The sequence below is a fragment of the Eptesicus fuscus genome, chromosome 6, assembly GCF_027574615.1.
Source record: "Eptesicus fuscus isolate TK198812 chromosome 6, DD_ASM_mEF_20220401, whole genome shotgun sequence".
Lineage (NCBI taxonomy): Eukaryota > Metazoa > Chordata > Mammalia > Chiroptera > Vespertilionidae > Eptesicus > Eptesicus fuscus.
The window spans coordinates 54,133,123-54,152,767 of NC_072478.1; the positions used below are offsets into that span (position 1 = coordinate 54,133,123).

The window sequence follows — 19,645 nt, forward strand, 5'->3', positions numbered from 1 at the left end:
AGTTTTTGTTTATATGTTATTGGTATTTATCTATATCAGAAATTAAAACAGAATTTTTAAAATACTGATTCCTTAATTTGTTTTAAAATAACAGTAATCATCTCTTTCTTGTCGAGTGAGGCGATATCATCGGACATTGCATTTATTGATTTAAAGTGTTACCTCCCATTGTTTTAGCATTGAAATTAAGTGTTAAGGCTTTTTATACGCTTTTCCAAGAGGAAGAAAAGTGACAACCTAAAGTTTCTCTTGTACTTCAATATGACTTTTCGTTCCCTTTCTCCCTTCCACTCTCCCTTCCTCTCTTCTCTCTCCCTTTCTCTCCCTCTCTCCCTCCCGCCCTCCCTCCCTCCCTCCCTCCCAGAGCCAGTGTCTGGCCAGGGACTGGGGGTCCTGTCTGCTCAAGCAATCTCAGGGACCTAACACTTTTGAACTGTTGGCCTTAACACATTGCTTCTGGGTGATGGACACAAAACCCCAAAGACTCATTTACTTGTTGTTAAAGAGAGACTACATGGCCAGTGCCATCTGCTTACAGGAAGTTCAGAAGTTCACAGAATGAAAAGTAGACGTTTACAACATGTCAGCCGTCCCCCTCGCTGCCGTGACTAGTAACCTTCTGCAGCGGGGGGAGAAAAGAAGGGTGCTCAGGCCACCCTTTGAATACGCATTGTGCTCATGTCATTTCAGGTGCCTGTGTAGTGTGTTTGTGTGCTGACGCTGTACGGGAAACAGGTGTCACTGCTGGTGGAGTGGCCTGGTGGTGTGGTACTCATTCCACGCAGTCATGAATGATGTAGATGTTCAGAATGTCCTGAACAGAATCTGCTCTGTGACAGATGTTCAGAATCAGTAATAAGAAAGGACACGTGGCCAATCGCTAATAAATTAATCGAGTTGAACATCGTAATTTTTTTAAGGCAGATGATTTATCAGCTTTCAGAATGATTCAAGCAAAAGAAAGTACCTTTCACCCAGAGTATGGTGCCCCAAGATGTTTTCTAGGACCCCAGTTGATTAATGAACAGCGTCTGCGAGAACAGTCTCTAGAGGTTTAACTGTTTCTTCTTCTGAAGCAAGACTTTCAAGGTAGAAGAAGGAATCTGTTCTCTTGCAAAGTGAGCACAATTGCTGTGCACCTTGCACATCCCCACCCCGGCACATTCACCCCCTGCTCCAGTCACCTCCGCGGGTGTGAGCCGTTGCTATGGAAGCACAGCTGCACCTTCATCAGAGTGAACGTCCTTCTGTATGCCTATGCCAGGCTGTGACTGCTAGAACGACGTCACTTTTGCATCAGGAGGAGTCTGACTCCACCAGGTGCAGCCGATACCAGTCTTGTGTGGCACTAGGGAGAAGTGATTTGCTCTCACCCTTCACCCAAACAAGAGTCTATCAACACTTCTAATTTCAGCAGTTACCTTTCTTCACATTCTTGAAACTCACTAGTTAACAGGCAGGAATCTTACCTTCTATGGCTCCTTTTTACAAGTGAGGAAACGGTGGTCGTTTGTTAAAATTAAGCCATGTCTTTAAGTATATATCCCAAATGTCCCTATTTAAAGCCACCGAAGGTTTTCTGTCTTCTACCCCTGTAGTCTGCATACCGTGAAATTTCCAAAACTTAGTATTTAAGTCTACAGTCTACAAAAATGAGGCGTGAAGATATTTAAAAAATCCATCTTCTTTTGTCTCCTTTCTGTGTGCAGGGCAATTTTGGCCATAAGTCTTAACAGTCGTAAGTGCTTGTACGCTGTTGGGTGTTTTGACTGCAGTTGGACAGTGAAGAGAACAGGCTCTGAGGCCATACTCAAAAGTCACTTTATCGAGTTAAGAACTACACCCGCTCGTCTGTCAAGGTCTCATACAAACTTCCTCACCGAAGCCCAGAATCAAAACATGAGGTTCGCTAGGTCTTAGCACGTCCGGTGAACAAACAGGCCCACCTCTGAGCCCGGGTAGAAGGGCCGCTGGTGCAGGGCCCTCCAGCAGGAACGGGGTGCAGTGGGGTTCACGTATCTCCCTTTGCCAGAGACCCCCCCCCCCACTATCTGAGGAGATAGACAGTGAGCTAATATTCTTTTTTAAATTTTCTGCAGGTTGCTGTGTTTTTTTACCTTATCCCAGAGAGAGATATTTCATCACATATCTTAGGGATAGGTGTTCCTTGCATGATAGCATAGGTGAGTCATGAAAGTGTATTTAGAAATCAGTTTTTTAATGAATCACATTGTCATTCGTCTGTGAAATTCACAATTCAGTGACTGCTAGGATTGACCCTTTAGGAAGGCCAGCACATCCTTGTATTGTGATTCACCAGAGAGACCCTCTCTCTCAAATCGGAGTTTCCCAGTGGGTCCTGGCTGCCTGTTTTCTTTCCTCGACCAAAAACATGCGTCCTTGTGCCCAAAAGAAACTGTGCTAAGCATGTAAGTATTTAAAAATCTAAGGTACAAAGCAATGTTTTACCAAAAACTTTATGGTAAAAAAAAAATGTATTTCCTGAGTTCTACGGCTATCCTTAGTCAGATATGGTTGCCATGTAACCAGGCCCCTTCTAGATTTTTAGATCGTCAGGTGTTATTTTGATCTGTGTAACATCCATTAAAGCCAGTGGAAATTGTGATGCTTTAGTCCAAGGGCGGTTCTATGAAAACATGTCCCTTCTGGAACATCAATTAAGGTGACAAACAAAACCCTGAATTGGCTGTTAACTATGACTAGGCTTGGCCATGTAAAATGGATGAGAATAGATGGGTGTCATGGAGACCGTGGGGCACCACTCTCTCTGGCACAGGAGTCCAGTGAAGCAGTGACCACACACATTCGCCACTGATCCGGAGATGGAAGCTGCTGAGTTCTGCCGTGGCTGAAAATCAATGACGTAAAGACTATAAAAATGAACAGACATCAGCCACAACTAGGAAAACGGTCCTCCTACGGAGACATCTTGTTTGTTGAGGATAAATCTAGTAAGAATATGAAAAAATTAAAAACCATAAACTGGAATAATTTGAATGCTCAAATTGAGGTCATTTTTATTCTAATTAAGGTTTTGGGGGGGGGGGAACCTGTTTCTAGCATCTGTTTTTTAGGAAAATAATAAGCCTGAGGCAGGGACCATCTGTTACACTGACCATACAACAAGATGTTAGATTTACTCAGACATAACGGTGTGGTTTGCAGTATCAGATGTGAGGAAGGGCTGGTCTTTCAGACCTGCTGTGATTATGTGTGTACACCACACTACTCACGCTGTTTAACTCTCATTGACACTATCGCTGCATACACTCTAGCAGTCACACAAACACACACACACACACACACACACACACACCCCTAGGGACAATTTGTGGAAGTAATAGCATATTAGCAAACCTGTTCATAAAGAGGCCTCTTGAGATTGCAGGGACTTCAAGAGTGAGCATCGCTGTGTGTTGGTTATATCTATATTTGAAGAGCAACTCAGAGTCTGTGCAGTCCCTGAATTTGCCTGTTCTCAGTAGCAACCAGGTATTTATTAAGCACTCACATAATTTTGGACCTATGCATCATAAAAAAATGAATCATAGAGAGATATGCCCCTTATTATCTGGAAGGACACAGCCCTTCCAAGGGACGAGAGCTGCGTATTGTTTAATCCAAGGGCTAAAGTGAAGCACTTCACAGGTTTATTTTTGTAGTTCCCACTAAATAAAGTGATGTCTTACACACCTAAGATAAAAGGTGTTTGGTACAATACTGCTGAAGGATCTTCAGTTAAAAGATGTCATTGTTCCATCATGCGTGCCCGGAAGTGAATGTCAGGACCCTCTGTGCTCTGGCATCATCTCTAAACTCAGCCAGTGTGAGATGGTGGCATCTGGGAAATGTGAATTCCCTGGAAGAGAAAGGAGTGATAAAGAGAGTTCTGTTTTTCCTTCCCCCTTCGGGTACCAAAACCAACAGACAGGCCTTGGGGCACTGTTTCCCACTAAGGTTTTGGAATTATGGTTCATAAAGGACTTTTACTCTTCGTGTTTGAAAAAAGCATTTAGCACCACTTGCCATAAAAGCATGGATACAGCAAGTCTAAATATCCATCAAGACACAAAAAGGCGAAAAAGACACGTCATCCAAATAGAGGATAAAAGAGATGTTGTATATATTATAAAAGAAGAAGAATGAAAAGCCTGGGCCCTAAGAGAAGTTACATAATTAAACACAAATCTTAGTTTTTTAATCTCTATCAAACAAAGTATAGTAGGTAGGATCATGGGTTGCAGAAATTTTTTTTTTAATTTAAAAAATTTAATTGTACTTAAAATATCAATAAAATTTACCATCTTAACCATTTTAACTATACAGTCCTATAATGTTAAGTACATCCACATTGTTCATAAACAAGTCCCCTCCACCCCCTCTTCCCAGCCCCCAGCAACCAGCATTCTACTTTGTTTCTCTGAGTTTGACTACTCTAGGTACCTCATGTAAGTGGAATCATATAGTATTTTTCTTTTTGCAACTGGCTTATTTCACTTAGCAGCATGTCATTAAGGTTTATATGTAGCATGTATCAGAATAGCTGTTAAATAATATCCCATTGAAGGCTCTTACCACATTTTGTTTCTCCATTTATTTGTTGATGGATACTTGCGTTGCTTTTACCTTTTGGACGTTGTGAGTAGTGCTGTTGAGACATGAGTGTAAACGTCTTAGAGACCAGTCCTAGAGATCCTTTACTTAGAAGTCAGCTTGCATTCTTCCTGCCTAGGCCCACAGCTTGAGGAGTGCCGGGAGGCGGTCAGGCTAGCCTGGATGCTTGGTGGGCTTATCAGATATAGTATCTACATGTCAGTATCTGCCTATCAGAGTGGAAGATGATGTGGTTCCAGGATTGCATGTAGTCTGAGGCAGTAATTTCCCAGTCAGCTGCTTCCACATGGTCCTCCAGATAACTAGAGGACTAACCTTTTCAAATGTCCTTTTTGCGCGTGTCTGGCTAATCTAGTACTTGAACACTAACATACTAACGAGTGTTCCTGCAGACGGCTGTTGGCCAGTAGGTCCACGAGGCTGTTCTCCTAATGGGGAACCTGGCAACACTGCTAACATGCAATGATGGCACGTACAAAAGTTGTTCAGGTGGTTTAACTACTAAGTTAAAGACCGGCAACTAGCATGCAAATCATTTAAACTGTGACTGTCCTTCCCACTCTGATTTTAATGGGGGCTTTTTTCTAATTCCCTATCTTATGTGAATAAACTCCATTTCCAACTCTACATTCCTTCAAAAGTGAGGGCGGGGGGAATGTTTTCTAACTCTTCAATTATTCACTTTGGTCCCAAATGAATAGGGTTTGGAGACATGAGATTATTTTAAAACTTTTTAAATGATCATATGATTGTAGTTTAGTGTAATGGATGTTCTAAGAGAGGACAGGATGAAGTTATAGCTATGAATAAAATTGGTGTCCTAATTGGAGAAAATGATAAGTTTACAAAACTACGGAAACGTTTCTTTTTTTCTGATGGGTTTCTCTAAAAAATATTTTTAGAACTATTTTTCTCAAAGGTTTTAACCAAGGTCTTTGGAATGGGACTGCAGACTGAAGGGTCCCGGGTTAAATTTATTTACTTATTTATCCAAAAGCAGAGGTTATTGTGATCCTGCAAATGAAATGATGTTTAGAAATGGATGATGTGCCCACGGCTCAGTTATTCAGGTCTGATGTTCACTTTGATGTGAGATATTTCCTAACTCAGTAATCTCCTACAGCCTTTACATTAGTCCACTGTCCAAGGGTGACGTTTGCATTTACTTTAATCTTTTAGAAGCTTTATACAAAATTCATCTCTTTCCCAAAGTAATCCATATTTCTTCACATTACTCTACTCGAAATGAGGTAAGATTATTAAATGAATAAAAGCATGTAGCAAAAAGATTTCTGTGAGCTAATATTGCAAAATTAATATCAGTATCATGCCAAAAAGATTGTCCTTGATTCAACTTCTTTGGATGTACATTTCTGTGCATTTAATCTAATTATACAGAAATGATGTGATGCAAAATGTGTTTTTGAGATGGCCTATTTTCTTGAAATTTCAAGCTATATTGAGTACACAGTACCCTTCATTTAGAGAACTCAATTTCATGCCGTTCAAACAGCAATGGAATTTGAAAACACAAAATTTTACCACATAATGGGGACCAAAGGATAAACAATTGAGTGAATATAACAACAAAACATATGAGGTGGCAATATCTTTATCGTTACAAAGAGATACTGTGGAGAAAAGAGCTAAAACTGTTGTGCTGGTAGCATGGAGAGAAGAAAAGGTATAAGGTTTTAATTCTTTCATTGTGGACATACAATATGAGTTTCAGGTATATAACACAGTGATTCAGCATTCATATGTCTTACGATGTGATCACCACGATAAGTGTAGTAACCATCTGTCACCCTCCATAGTTATTATGTTATTTACTACGTTCCCTGTGCTGTTCATGACCTCCCCATGACTTATTTTGTAACTGAAGTTTGTACTTCTTAATTCTCTCCCCCTTTCTTCCTGTTTCCTCACCCCTCTGGGGACCACTACTTTGTTCTTGTATGATTTCACTTATATGTGCAATCTAAAAAAAACAAAACGAACAAACAAAATGAGACAGAAACAAACTCACAGATACAAAACCTGGGTTTGGATCCTGGCTGCATCATGGACTTAAATTTTCTTATCGTGACCTTGATGATAATCTTCACAAGGCATTGTGAGAATTAGCAAGAAGAAAGTGAGATTTGGTGTGTGGTAGGCGTTCATGAGGGGCAGCGCTGAAGGCCACGGGAGTTCCTTGGATACTTCCTCAAGACACAGAGATGCTATTCACACTGAAGTGGCAGAGCATGCATTCTTCAGGTGTGCTGTCACATTAGCATGCACATCTGCCTTCAGGGAGCATCTGAGGCCTCTCTTTAATTACCCTTTCATCTATGTGTGATGTTTAGTTACCACATCTGATAACAGAAACACGGACACAGAGGGGTTTAATTCTCATGCTCTACACTAAGCCAGTCCCTCCCGCCTTCCCAAAAATCAGCATTCTCTCTGGTTGTTCTCTCAATTCTCCATCCCGCACGTGGAAATATTAACAACAATAATAACACAGTATTATTTTCCTGAAAAGTCATTTTAAGAATTTGATTCTACCCCAGCTGGTTTGGCTCAGTGGATAGAGCGTCGGCCTGCAGACTGAAGGGTCCCAGGTTTGATTCCAGTCAAGGGCACATGCCCAGGTTACGGGCTTATCCCCACTAGGGGGCATGCAGGAGGCAGTCAGTCAGTGATTTTCGCTCATCATTGATGTTTCTATCTCTCTCTCCCTTCTTCTCTGAAATCAATAAAAATATATTTTTTAAAAGAATTTGATTCTTTCTTGGTTTATTTTATCAAAATGATCATTGGTTGAATTTCAAGAAGCATTTTATTCTATCCATTATATATATATATTAAATAGCTAACATATCTACAATACTCTGTAACTTAAGAACCTCTATAGGTGGGTTCCTACATCCCTGCAAAGGTGGTTTTACTGTTAGTATCCCTGTGTTACACAGGACAGCATGGGTTCAGGAGCCACACAATCACAGGCTCACAGCACAGCACGCGGAAGGGCTTCTGGGTTGCACATCTCTGGGGCCTATTGTGGCAAAGCCAAGGGTGGCTGTTCTGCCTCCAGCACAAGGTGGCTGAAGGGATCAAAGGCACCTGAGTGCACTTTTAAATGCATGGTGTCAGTACACGTTGCATTATATTCCATGACATCCTGATTCACAATCTGCCTCCCCCCATTTTACAACCTAAATCTCTTCCTTTTTTGAGAACTTCACAGATGCCACATCTATTGTATTAGCCACTTAACCTTTCTGTAAATTTTCAGGATTATCTTTCTCTAATCATCATCATCATATGCAAATTTGTGTCTTCAATTCTTTTTGTTGTCTTCACTTGTTCTCTCTCCTTTTCCTTTCCTTCTCTCTCTCATTCGTTCATGCAATATTGATCGAACAGAGATTTTACTTATGGCGCTTGTCCATCATCTTCTCTTTGGCATTCAAACAGGTTAGCCAGACCTGGATCTTGCCTTTAAGAAGCTTGTAGTTCGCAATCAGAATGGTGGAACCGAACTGAGCCTTTTTTTTTTTTTTTTCCCTAAACACATGGATATTCTGCCCTTTTTAAAAAATAAAAATTAAAAAAAAGCCTTAAATATATAGCCAAGCTCAAAAGAAAAAAAAAATGCAAGAATAGGGAATTCACAGCCAGAGTGGTTTAACTTGGAGCTAAAGCTACAGTTGGCCCACAAACTACTGGATGTGATAAATGCCTTCGGGTGGGTATTAGAACACCAACTGGAACAGCAGACAAGAACTAGAACTCCAGCAGGGCCGGGGCCTGAAATAGAGCCCCTGCATAGAGCCAAGGCTCTGTAAAGATTTTCTGTCTCCTAACAAGGAAGGAAAAACTCAACAAGCCAGCCAGCCAGCAGCCCAGGGACATGGCAAAGAAGCTGAAAGAAATAAGAAACACAAGCCTGCACCACATCAAGTGTGGGGTCTAAATTTAAACTACACAAGTATCACAAGAAAGCATTCAAGCCGAGGAATTAGCATAAAAACTGGTCCAGAACAAGTAAAAGGCCTATACCCTGACAGTTACAAATGCTAAAACTTCCTCCAGAGTCCCTCCCACAGACAGTGCCCCTGGGATACACCCAGAAGACAAATATATGCCAAAACAATACATGGTAGAGCTGCATATTAACATCCAAAAAAAATTGAACAAAAAAAAAATCAGAGAAACTATAAAATAAATGCATTAAATGTATTTAGAATTACAATAGGTAAAGATATAATTTAGAGAAAGGAGATATAATAACTATCAAGTAAGTATATTATGCAACATAAATGTTTGAGAAAGAACTAAATATAGCATTTCTAAGCACCTAGACATGAAAAATATTACCATTATAATTAAAACACTGTAGAAATTAAATTAGACACGGAAAAAGAAGAAAATATCTGTTAGGAACTAGATCTGAGAAAATCACCTAGAATGCCAGCACAATGATAAGAAGATAATAATATGAAAGGGAAGTTACTGTGGAAGACAAAATGAGAAGGTCCAACACACTGCTAATAGGAGTTCAACAAGAAAAAATAGCACGAATGGGATGGGGATGATACTTAAAGAAACGATGGTTAAGAACTTTTCAGAACTGAAGAAATACCTGCATTCTCCAAATAAAATGCAGATATTGAACCCCAACAGAAGAAATAAGAATCAGTCTGCACCTCAGTACATGAGACTGCAAACATCAAATTAACACAGGAAAATTTTTTAAGCTACCAAAGAGAAAAATGCAGGTCACCTACAAAAGAATGATGATTAGACTAAGAAGAAATTTCCCAGAGGCAGCACTAAAGGCCCAGGTGTAGTGGAATACCGTCTTCATAGTACTGAGCTTCCTTACCTGTCAAGTTAGAAATCTGGAACTTTTAAACTATCATTCAAGAATGAAGGTGATATAAAGAAATTTTTCACACAAATTACTAGTAAGATTGAAAGATAAACATTCAACGACTGAAAGAATTCCCCAAAAAAATGGTCTTCAAAATAGAAATTGAACCCAGAAGGAGGGAAATGCCAGAAACAGTGGTGGCTAAAGAAACACATTGGTAACTCTAAACAGACATGGGGTGTGGATGTGTAGGAGAGACAAAATTCAGGGCCGATTTGAAAACAAGCTGGAATTTAAATACTAAAGAGCAGTAACATGGGAGATGGGGAGCAGTAGACCAAAGATATACTACATTTCTGTTGCTAATGGAAAGGCTACTGACTAGCTTTAGATGACTAAGTATGCAAGTTTGTAACTTAATTATTTAAAGAGTAAAAATAAAATGTATACCTTCTACACCCAGTCCAAGAGCAAAGAGGGGGATTTTAAAAAACAACAAACTGCATCAGTCCAATAAAAGGGAGAAAAGCAGAAAGAAAGAAGCAAAGGAGGGGAAAACATTAAAATGGTAGGAAAAAAATCCACATATATCAGTAATCATTATAGATGAAAACAAGTTAAAACTGAGCTGTTCAAATTCAAAGACTTTAAGTTGTTGTGGTTTTTTTTTAACTCTAGCCTTTTGCTGTTTATAAGAGACATATGTGAAATACAATTATATGGGAAGTTTAGAAATAAGGAACTTTAAAAAAAAGGGTTTACCAGGCAAATTCTAAAGACAGAGCAAAAGAGATATGAAAGAAGGGAGGGAATAATGAAGGAATAATATGAATATCACTAAAATTTTTTAAGGCAAAAAATATTTGGACTAAAGATGGTATTAATGTCCTGGCTGGGTGGCTCAGTTGGTTAGAGCATCATGTCCCATACACCAAAAGGTTGCAGATTCGATTCCCCGTCAGGGCACATACCAATTTTGTGGGTTTAGTCCCCTGTCAGGGTGCGAAAGGAAGGCAGCTGATCAATGTTTCTCTCTCACATCAATGCTTCTCTCTCTCTCTCTCTCTCTCTAATATATATATATATATGAAATCTCCTTGGATGAGGATTAAAAATAAAATAAAGATGTTATTAGTAACAGCAAGAGAAAAAAGCTTACAATAAAATGAGTAAAGATATTAGACAAATCACCAAAGAAAAAAACCACATGGTCAGAAAACATTTGAAAAATATTCATCCTACTGTTGATAATGGAAATGCAAATAGAATCAGTGGTGTGCTCTCCTTTCAACCCCCATCAGATGGCAAAAAAAAAAAAAAAAAATTAAATTGGATAATGACAAGTATTGGTGGAAAGTGGGATAAAAGGACATTCTCATCTCCTACTGGTTAGAAGGAAAGCGATGTGCACAGATCTGCAGCTCACCGTCTGCGTTCTGTCCTAGAGGAGTGTTCAGGGATGTTCCTTAGCATCACTGGTAATAGCAGTGAACACCAAGTGTCCATCCCTAGTGGAATGGATTAGTGAATTGTGATATAGTCACACAAGTGAAACCTGTAGCAGTGAAAATGAGTGAACTTAAGAGTTAAGTGTGCTAAGATGGATACATCTCAGAATTATAACATTGAATAAAATAAGTGGCAGACGTGCATATCTAGTTTCAAATTTACTAAAACAAAGCAGTACTATGTGCTGTTTATAGATACATACACGTGCAGGAAAATAGACACATCTGAGGGGCAATGATAATCAGCCCAAGTGAATGGTTCCCTTGAATGAGGAAGATGAATGGGATCAGGGAGGAAGACACAGCAGACCTGAGCTATGTCATGTTCCATTTGTAATGATGTGAATCAAATATAGTAAACATATTAGCACTTATTTGCATTGTTAATTCTGGTTTGTAGATGCATAGGCTCCTGCTATTATTGCCTGTGTGCGTGTTTGTGTGAGTGTATGTATTTAAAATATTCCCTTCTTTGAAAATAGCTTCCAGCTTATAATTAGAGAGGAATGACATCATCATATGCAGAGCAGAATGTTCTGTGTTGTATTGTGAGTTCTTTACAAATGGCTTTCAGAGCTGAGATGAGAGAGATTTCTGCCAGTTGAACCCAAGAGTGCTTCCTGGAAGAGGCATCACAGTGTTGCTTTCCCACAGATGCCCTGCTGTCAGTTATTCATAGATTTCTATCACCCACCATGACCTTTTTTGTTCATTTCTTCGGCCTCTGTCAAGTCCTTCCCCATTTTTTACTGTTTCTCTTTTTTCACTAATTACATTCTGCTCAATATAAAGTAGTAGTTACCCAGGGTCTCCCCAAATTACTATGAGCCAATACATCTAAAAACCTATAAGTGATGCCATACTTCTAATGGAAAGAGAACATGCCTTCTGTCATGACATAATGTAGATTTTTGTGACAACATTGCATTTAGTGGAGGAAGAGGATCGGTTGGTTATTCGAATGAATGGAAACCTTTGGCAAACTCCCACATCGCTTTCTCCCTTCACCAGAAAAATTCTAGTCAAAGTTCTCACCTTTTCAAATTGTGTCTAATTTCCCTTTTTAAAGGTGCTTCTTCAAACAGTTAACAAACTTATTTCAAGACCTCTGTGTGTTGGGGGGTGGGGGGCGGAGTGACCACGTGGAAACTGGATTTGGTCATCACTATCCTGTGTTCATAGCATCCAGCACAGTCCTTCCGAACAGTGAGAGCTTGGTCTCTGCTGACACGGACTGGAAGCCACATCACAGTGGCTTCTCTGCTGTCTGGACGCCCTCACCCCAACAGCGCACACCACACAGAGAAAGCACGGCACGCTGGGAGTTGGCAGCAGGGCTTCAGACACGTGCTCACGTGCAGCGTTGGTGTAGAAGCCATTCCCCGTCACTGGGCAAGGCATCGGTTTGTCTTTAAAGTGCACGTCTGCTCCGTGTTGACACCTATAGGAAGACTCTAACTTAACTTTTTGCACTCAGATGTCGAGTGTGACTCGACACGGTTAACATTAGAATAAAGGAATCGAGAAAAAAGCAAGCGAGTGCAAAGGGTTAAACCTCTCGTTAGGCTGCCTGGAGCTGCCGGACTGGGTTTGACAAGGAACCTTGTTTTTTCAGACCCTTTTTTCCTTTTCCTCGGCAGAGAGAAGATGCACCAGTCTGCCATGTATGAGCTGTGCCAGGGCATGCACCAAATCAGCCTGCAGTTCGTCCGACTGCAGCTCACCTTTGAAGAATACACCATCATGAAAGTGTTGCTGCTGTTAAGCACAGGTAAGCTGATGCCCGCCCAGGCACTTTCCTACCGTGTCAGGTCATTTCGCCTTTGGGGAGTAGCCCATGGAGAGTATCATGTAGTTGGTATACAAAGGAACATTTTGAGGAGCTGCGGGGAGGGCTTTGGTCTTTGATGAGCTAGGTTACTTGCAGAGGATAAAGCTTGGGACATATGAAAGAGCACGTGCCTCCAGTCCTTCATTCATCCGGCCTCTAAATGCTCACTAGGTGTCTGTGATGTGTGTGGTAGGATTGGGCAGGTCAGGAACGATGGGGTAACTGAGGCAGGGTCTCTGCCCTTGGGGAGTTTTACTGTAAGTTTAGACATCATTGCAATACATGTGGAAGGGACTGCCTACTATGATGGAGTGTCATGGCGGTTCATGGAAGGGAAGGGCATGGTCAGCTCGGGGGGTCAGGGAGGGATGCAGGGGGAGCGGATCTTGGGGAGCTTTGGAAAGGGTTCCCGGGCTGGATATGAGGAATGAGATGGCATTCCCAGCAAGGAACTGGGAGAGCGAGTGTGGAAATGTGGCAGAGCACTTCAGGCAATAGCACTTACTTCTGGGGAGTTGTGTTGCCTGTTAATTTTTAATTTTTATTGTATTTAAGTATTTAATTTTCCAAGGTGCATCTGGTTATATTGGACTGGGGAGGAGCGGGGAGCGGGGTTGGGATGTGGACTGGACCCGGATATTCAGTGCCTGTGGAAGACACCTGCCCTCTGCTGGGTGCGCAGAGAGGACAACCCTGAAGGCTCTGAGCAGCGGGGCGACGTGAGCAAAGCTGTATTTTTGGCTTTAGGAAGAGGTGCCTGGTGGTAGACTGGATTTGAGAGGAAAAGGGGTGGGGAGGCAAAGACAGGATCTATCTGTCTGGAAGCACAGAGACCTGTGAGGCTGATGAAATAATGGACTGGCTAATGGTGGATGGTTGACGATGGACGGGAAGAGGAAGAGGAAATGAACATGGCCTGGGTCAGAAGTGAGCACAGAGGAATGACCAGGATGGCAGTGACACCATTAAGAGAAGTGTGTTAACATTGGTACTTGGAATAAGTTTTATGGAGTAAAAATGAATTTTATCTTTGGATAAATTCATTTTTAAACATATCTTAATAGAGAGGCCAAAAGAAGGAGAAAATTTGGGCCTGGCACTCAGAAGACTGGTTTGGGTATTGAGATATAAACTTGAAATAGTCTTTACAGAAAACTGTAGTCTGGACTCAACTGGTGAGCGGGGTTGCCAGGCCACAGAAAGATGAGACCAGGTCCAGTTGGCCACGTGAAAGGGGGTGGCACGGCGGAAGGGACAGAGACACAGCTGTCAGAGGGGACGTGTACAGCGTGGAAGCCAAGACTTGGTTTCCAGCAGGGGCAAGAAGAACCGCCTGGCTTGCACAGGGACGCCTGCCAGCGTTGACCATCAGGCGTCAGGCAGGTGCCAGATGGCCAGCGACTTCCAGATGGATGGGAAGCTTCATTCAGCTTCTGGAACCAAGTAGGAGCTGAGGGCATAAGACGCCAGAAGAGACAGGTCAGGATTAGCCTTGGCAAAGAGGGAGCACCTTTTCCTTGGACAAGGGCATAGGCATGTTCAAACGGGGGAAGGAATCTGAGGAAACTCAGTCAGATGAGGGGCAGACTAAGAATGGCGGCAGGAGACCGACCGTCTGGAGAGGTAATCCCTCCGCCACGTGCCATGGCCACCGAGGTAACTCAAGACATGTTCTGGATGCCAGCGATGCCAGGGCGAGTGGCGTGGACCTCAGAGGAGTTGTAGTTGTTGAGTGACCGACCAGCTGTGGCATCCCGCGTGTGCCCAGCCCTTCCATGGCCAGTGAATCGGGCTGGGGAGAAGGGCTGTTTGCAGCAGAGTCATTCGGAAGAAAGGGGCATCAGCAGCCAAGGTAACGAGGACACAGTGGACGAGAAGAGATGTATTTCCAGCCAAGAGCGACGGGGCCTGCGGGAGAGTGAGCCTCAGACAGGTCCAGCAGGAGCAGGGATGCAGTGGTGACCGCACGTCAGAATCCACTTCACACGTTTAGCACCTTGCAGTTTTCTGTTATCTAATGAGACTGATAGCCCAGTTCTGGAGTTAACAGAACAGGCACACAGTGTTATTTGTTCAGGACCCTCTGAGTTAGGACTCACCCAGGACTGTGGACGTCATGCCCAGGGCTGCCCCCACTGTCCCAGGAGCAGGGCGCGAGGGCTGCAGAGGCAGCTCGTGGCGCCTGACAGCCTCAGGGACAGTGGGCTGAGTGGACTCCGCAGAGGGGGCCATGGGCAGCCTGGCAGGGGCGTGCCGCACCGCACAGCTGTGTTTTGTTTGGCCGGGACAGGATTTTTAGGTTGCTTTCGGCCTTTTGTCTTACTTTCATAGAATTTGATCGCCAGGGGCTGGGCATGTTCTCTCCTTTGCCAGAGGCCCCTCACTGTTTACATCACACCCTCATCTGCCTGCCGGGCAGGACCCAGGCTCTCTGTCCCTACTCCTGGACTCCTCCCTGGAACGTAACCTTGGAAATTGAGACTCAAATCAGTGATCTCATTCCTCTTTCCAATGTCTGTCATTAACCATCCCTGGTTAGAAACGTGTTTTAAATACACACACACACCACATAATAGAAAATTTAAATGAAATATTTTTTTTTCTAAAAATTCATGTGATTCTATTTATAAATTTTGACTACTCAACCTTAATTGGTGTCTGACCCTTTTATATACAGGAGTGGGCAAAAGTAAGTTGTGAATACACAAAAGTTTGTCCTTGTATTATGATTTATTAATTGGTATTTTTCCATATGAACAACTGTAACCTATTTGCCCACCTCTGCACATTTAATCAGCCAGCCTGTCATCAACTCTGATATGATTGTGAAGCTGTCCAGGTTGATGTATTAGCTTCCAAGGAGCTCAGTACTTTCATTTCTGATTTTTTATAGATGCAGGAAAAGCAAAATGAAAAGGTAGTAGAACGAGAATTTTACGAACCACAGGAACTGTGGGCTTTAGTTTGCTCATTTGCAAATCTGTGGGATGCCTGAGCATCCTTCCTCTTAGGATGGGAGGTTGCACCCCTGATGCCCAGCGAATCAGGAGTCTGTTTAGCAATGACAGCAAGAGTTCTGTGCTCCTCCTCGCAGAGGAGAGCAGACGGACTTCCTTCCGCCCGTAGTCTCTGCTCTTCTGCAGCCCGTAGGTTCTGGACAATTTCCAGCAGCCATGCTGCTTAATAAGTAAATTCACAAAATCTGGGCAGACCTCCAAAACCTGAGGTTTTGCTCAAGTTCTCTTTATTTGTGGGTTTGTTTCAGCTTCTAAAATATCTATCCGTAAAATTGGTACAATATATTTCAACCACTTCAGTAATGTATAAGTAAAATTTGACACAGGTTGTTCATATTTTGAGAACTTCTGATAACACAGCTATCAGAAATATGAAGGTCTTTGCTTAATCTTCTATTATGTGCCAAATAGTATTGAAATATAGTTGTGAAATGTATTCACTTATTCTAATTTTAGGTAAAATTTTAATGTATAGGATGACACCCACAAATATTTCTAGATTGAAAAACAGAAGTTTTACTCCATAAAATGTCATAACTTCAAAAGTTAATACGTGGATGGGAAGTATAGGCTGTTACTTGCAAACTTTCAGTTTCTTTTAGAAAGTTTTAGGTGAACACTAAAATTTTGGTTGAAACAGATATATAGCTTTAATATTAACATCCTGGTTATTACCATCCTTTTTTAGTATTTTTATACTTTTAAAACAAGTTTTTAATTTTAAAGAAAAAAACAGTTATATATTGGATGGTTTTAATCCTTAATGTGAATGTCAAATATTTGAAACCACAACTAATACTGTGAAAGCCTCAGGAATTTGTGCAGTTGCTATTAGGGACTTATTTCCCCCCACAAAAATAGACAAATCAAAAGCCTCACCAATTCAACTCAAGGAGAAGATTATTAATATGTGAAGTTAATTTTGCAAGATAATCCGTATCTTTATAGAAAAGCACAGGTTTAATTGCAAACAGTGGCATTCCTGGCTTCCAGGGTTGCACATGCTATTCAGAAACGTACTTAGCCATTCTGAAATGCTCATGACCCTGTCAATTATCATGTATACCAGTTACGATAAAGTAACAAATGTGCTGTGTAATTAAGTAAGAGCAGTTTCCAACTCAGAATGTTAATATCAGCTAGTCACTACATAAAAGAAGAAAACGTAATCCTTCGTTTTCTACCTTACCAAAGGTAAAGATGAACACGGTATTTTCTCTTTGTAAGTTTTAGATTTTCCCTTGGCTGTAGACTGCCACTACACACTCCCCCACCCCCTGTCAGGTTATCTGGGAGGTCACATGACAGTGCCTCATTGTCATGTGATCTGGAGCAAAGAGAATGGAAAGTGCTTCTTTGTATGCACATTCTCCCATGGGTAGATGGCCAGTTTCCCCAAGTGTCTTTGATATTTGAACTTGAATATGAAAACTTTGCTTTCTAATTCTAGCTCCAGCTTAGATTGTCTGTGGCTCTTCCAGTTGTTCTGGAAAATCAAAGTATGTTTTCCTTCCTCAGAGGTGTTGGCAAGTTCGGATTCATAAAACACTTTGATGACAAGCCACACGGCCATGAAGCACTGTGGTCAAGAGTCAGGCTTTGGACACAGGCCACGCTGGGTTTCTATCTCTTCTCTCCCATTCACTGTGTCCTTGGACATGGGTTTAAACCTCCGGCCCTTAGTTTCCTTATCTGTAAAATAAGAGTAATATGATGGTTGTCATAAGACTGATGTCAAGAATAAGTGAGCTGCAATATGCAAAATGTATAATAACATGCTCCTGATAAATAGCAGTTATTATTCTTTTGTGTATGTATGTGTACAAGAGTTACCAAGATAACTGCCATATTTACTAATAAATGCAATTAATTGAGATTCGGTATCAATCTAAAAGTGGCAACCTAACAATCTCAAAATATCCTTGGCCATTTAACTGCTAAGATGTGAAAGCTGTTTTCCATCCTGGGATTTTACGTATCTGTTCTCCTTAAACACAGTTCCAAAGGATGGCCTCAAAAGCCAAGCTGCATTTGAAGAAATGAGGACAAATTACATCAAAGAGCTGAGGAAGATGGTAACTAAGTGTCCCAACAATTCTGGGCAGAGTTGGCAGAGGTTCTATCAACTGACCAAGCTTCTGGACTCCATGCATGATGTGAGTATTGTCCTGTGATGCCTCTTCAGTGAAGGGTCAACAACCACACACTGTTCGCCAAATAAAGTAGGAGAGTTGAGAAAGTTCTCGGGACTTGGGAAGAGGAAGGTCTGTTATCTAGTGGGAGGCAGCAGGAGGTGAGAGCTGACCAGGAAGGAAATTTTCCTCCAGATCACGTTTGTAACAAACCTCCTTTCAAGCCAAGGGTGTGGCTTTCCCTGGGAGTAGGACCAGAGGAACGTGTGCCACCAGGGCAGAACCCATGTGCCGGCCCGGGGTCGGGTCACGTTTCACGTTTCTGCGTGCAATTTAGGAAATGTTTGGTTAGTAGACCTGTTTGCTTTCACATTGCACAGGGCAATCTTCTACAACTGTTAATCTAATAACCCAACCTTTTCAAAACATTAGTAGTGGTCCAGGGCCAGCGGGGATCATCTCAACCTTTGCCAAATTTTGAATCCTATATTCACTGTTCTTCATAGGAGTCACCTTTCTTGTCTTAATGTAAATACAGAAAGCAAATTCTGAGATTGTTTCTTCCAACTTAACCAGTTATATATGCAGCTGAGGTATTGGTTAGAGGTTTCTACAAAATATTGATTTGAATCACTTGCTTTATGTCATTTAAAATGTGCTTCTTGTTTCACTTTGTAAGCGTCTTCTCCCATTTTGGCTCAAAAAAAAAAAAAAAGGAAAGTTGTATGCAGTCATGCTAATTTAGTTTTTCACGTTTATGAGGTTTTCATACCTTTTTTGGGGGGTAAACTGTATCACCCAAGCACAACCCATGGATTTGCATAAGAAATTCATCTTCAAATATTTCTCTGTTGAGGAAAATGTTGCAGGCTTAATGACCAGTATTAGTATTTCTTTTGAACTAATGGTTCATCCTTTAGAAATCTGTTTATGCCAGTGGAACGTTATCTCTCTGCAGGTTCTTTGATAAAAGAATGTCACTTTGCAGTATTTTGCATGGAAGACCCATTGCCTATCAGATTGACCTTTGCCTTCTCTGAACTTTTTGTATGGTCTCAGTCAGATGACCAGCAAGTGAATTCAGGGCTGGATAGTTCTGCTGGTTATCAGTGTCCTAAAATGTGTGCTTTACTGGGAAATGAAGAATAAGAGAGGATGGCAAACAGGTCTTTGGGGGACACAGCAAAGGACATGCCCCACGACTCACACGAAAGGGCGTGAGGAGAGCAGAGCATGGATACAGGCCATCTACCTGAGAACAAGGGCACAGTTACTTCCTCCTGATGGTTGTGTCAAAATCCTTCTGAGTGGGGCTTTGAATGGGGCTTTGTGGTTCTTTCTAGAATTCTCTTGTTTGTTCTAATGTATGGGCAGGCACAAGTGCAGTATCAAAATGAGTGTGCAGTTGTCATCACAACATATGACAATAGATCAAGTGTTTTGAAGCAACTTGCATGTAATATAACAGAAGTTACAACTTCTTTCCAATAGCCTTTCAGAATCTTGATGCCTTCAGCAGCGCCGCACAGTGGAAACACTTAGGGGCCATGTGTCAATCCATCCTCTGCCAGCTGCTTGTGTGAGCCAGCACAGTGCTGGCCACCAGATAGGAACTCAAGTTGCCAAGTGGCTATATTCTAAGGGGTGCTCTTCTGCAA

The 19,645-nt window shown here is 41.7% G+C and overlaps 1 protein-coding gene across 2 annotated transcripts in view; it reads left to right on the forward strand.

The window, feature by feature from the left end:
* NR3C2 (nuclear receptor subfamily 3 group C member 2) overlaps positions 1-19,645 on the forward strand; it is a 305,287-nt gene that overhangs the window by 264,727 nt on the left and 20,915 nt on the right. For both annotated transcript variants that reach the window (XM_028151490.2, XM_028151493.2), the window contains exons 7-8: positions 12,648-12,778; positions 17,854-18,011. In XM_028151490.2, coding sequence (XP_028007291.2) covers positions 12,648-12,778; positions 17,854-18,011 — 289 coding nt within the window. The remainder of the gene's footprint in view (positions 1-12,647; positions 12,779-17,853; positions 18,012-19,645) is intronic.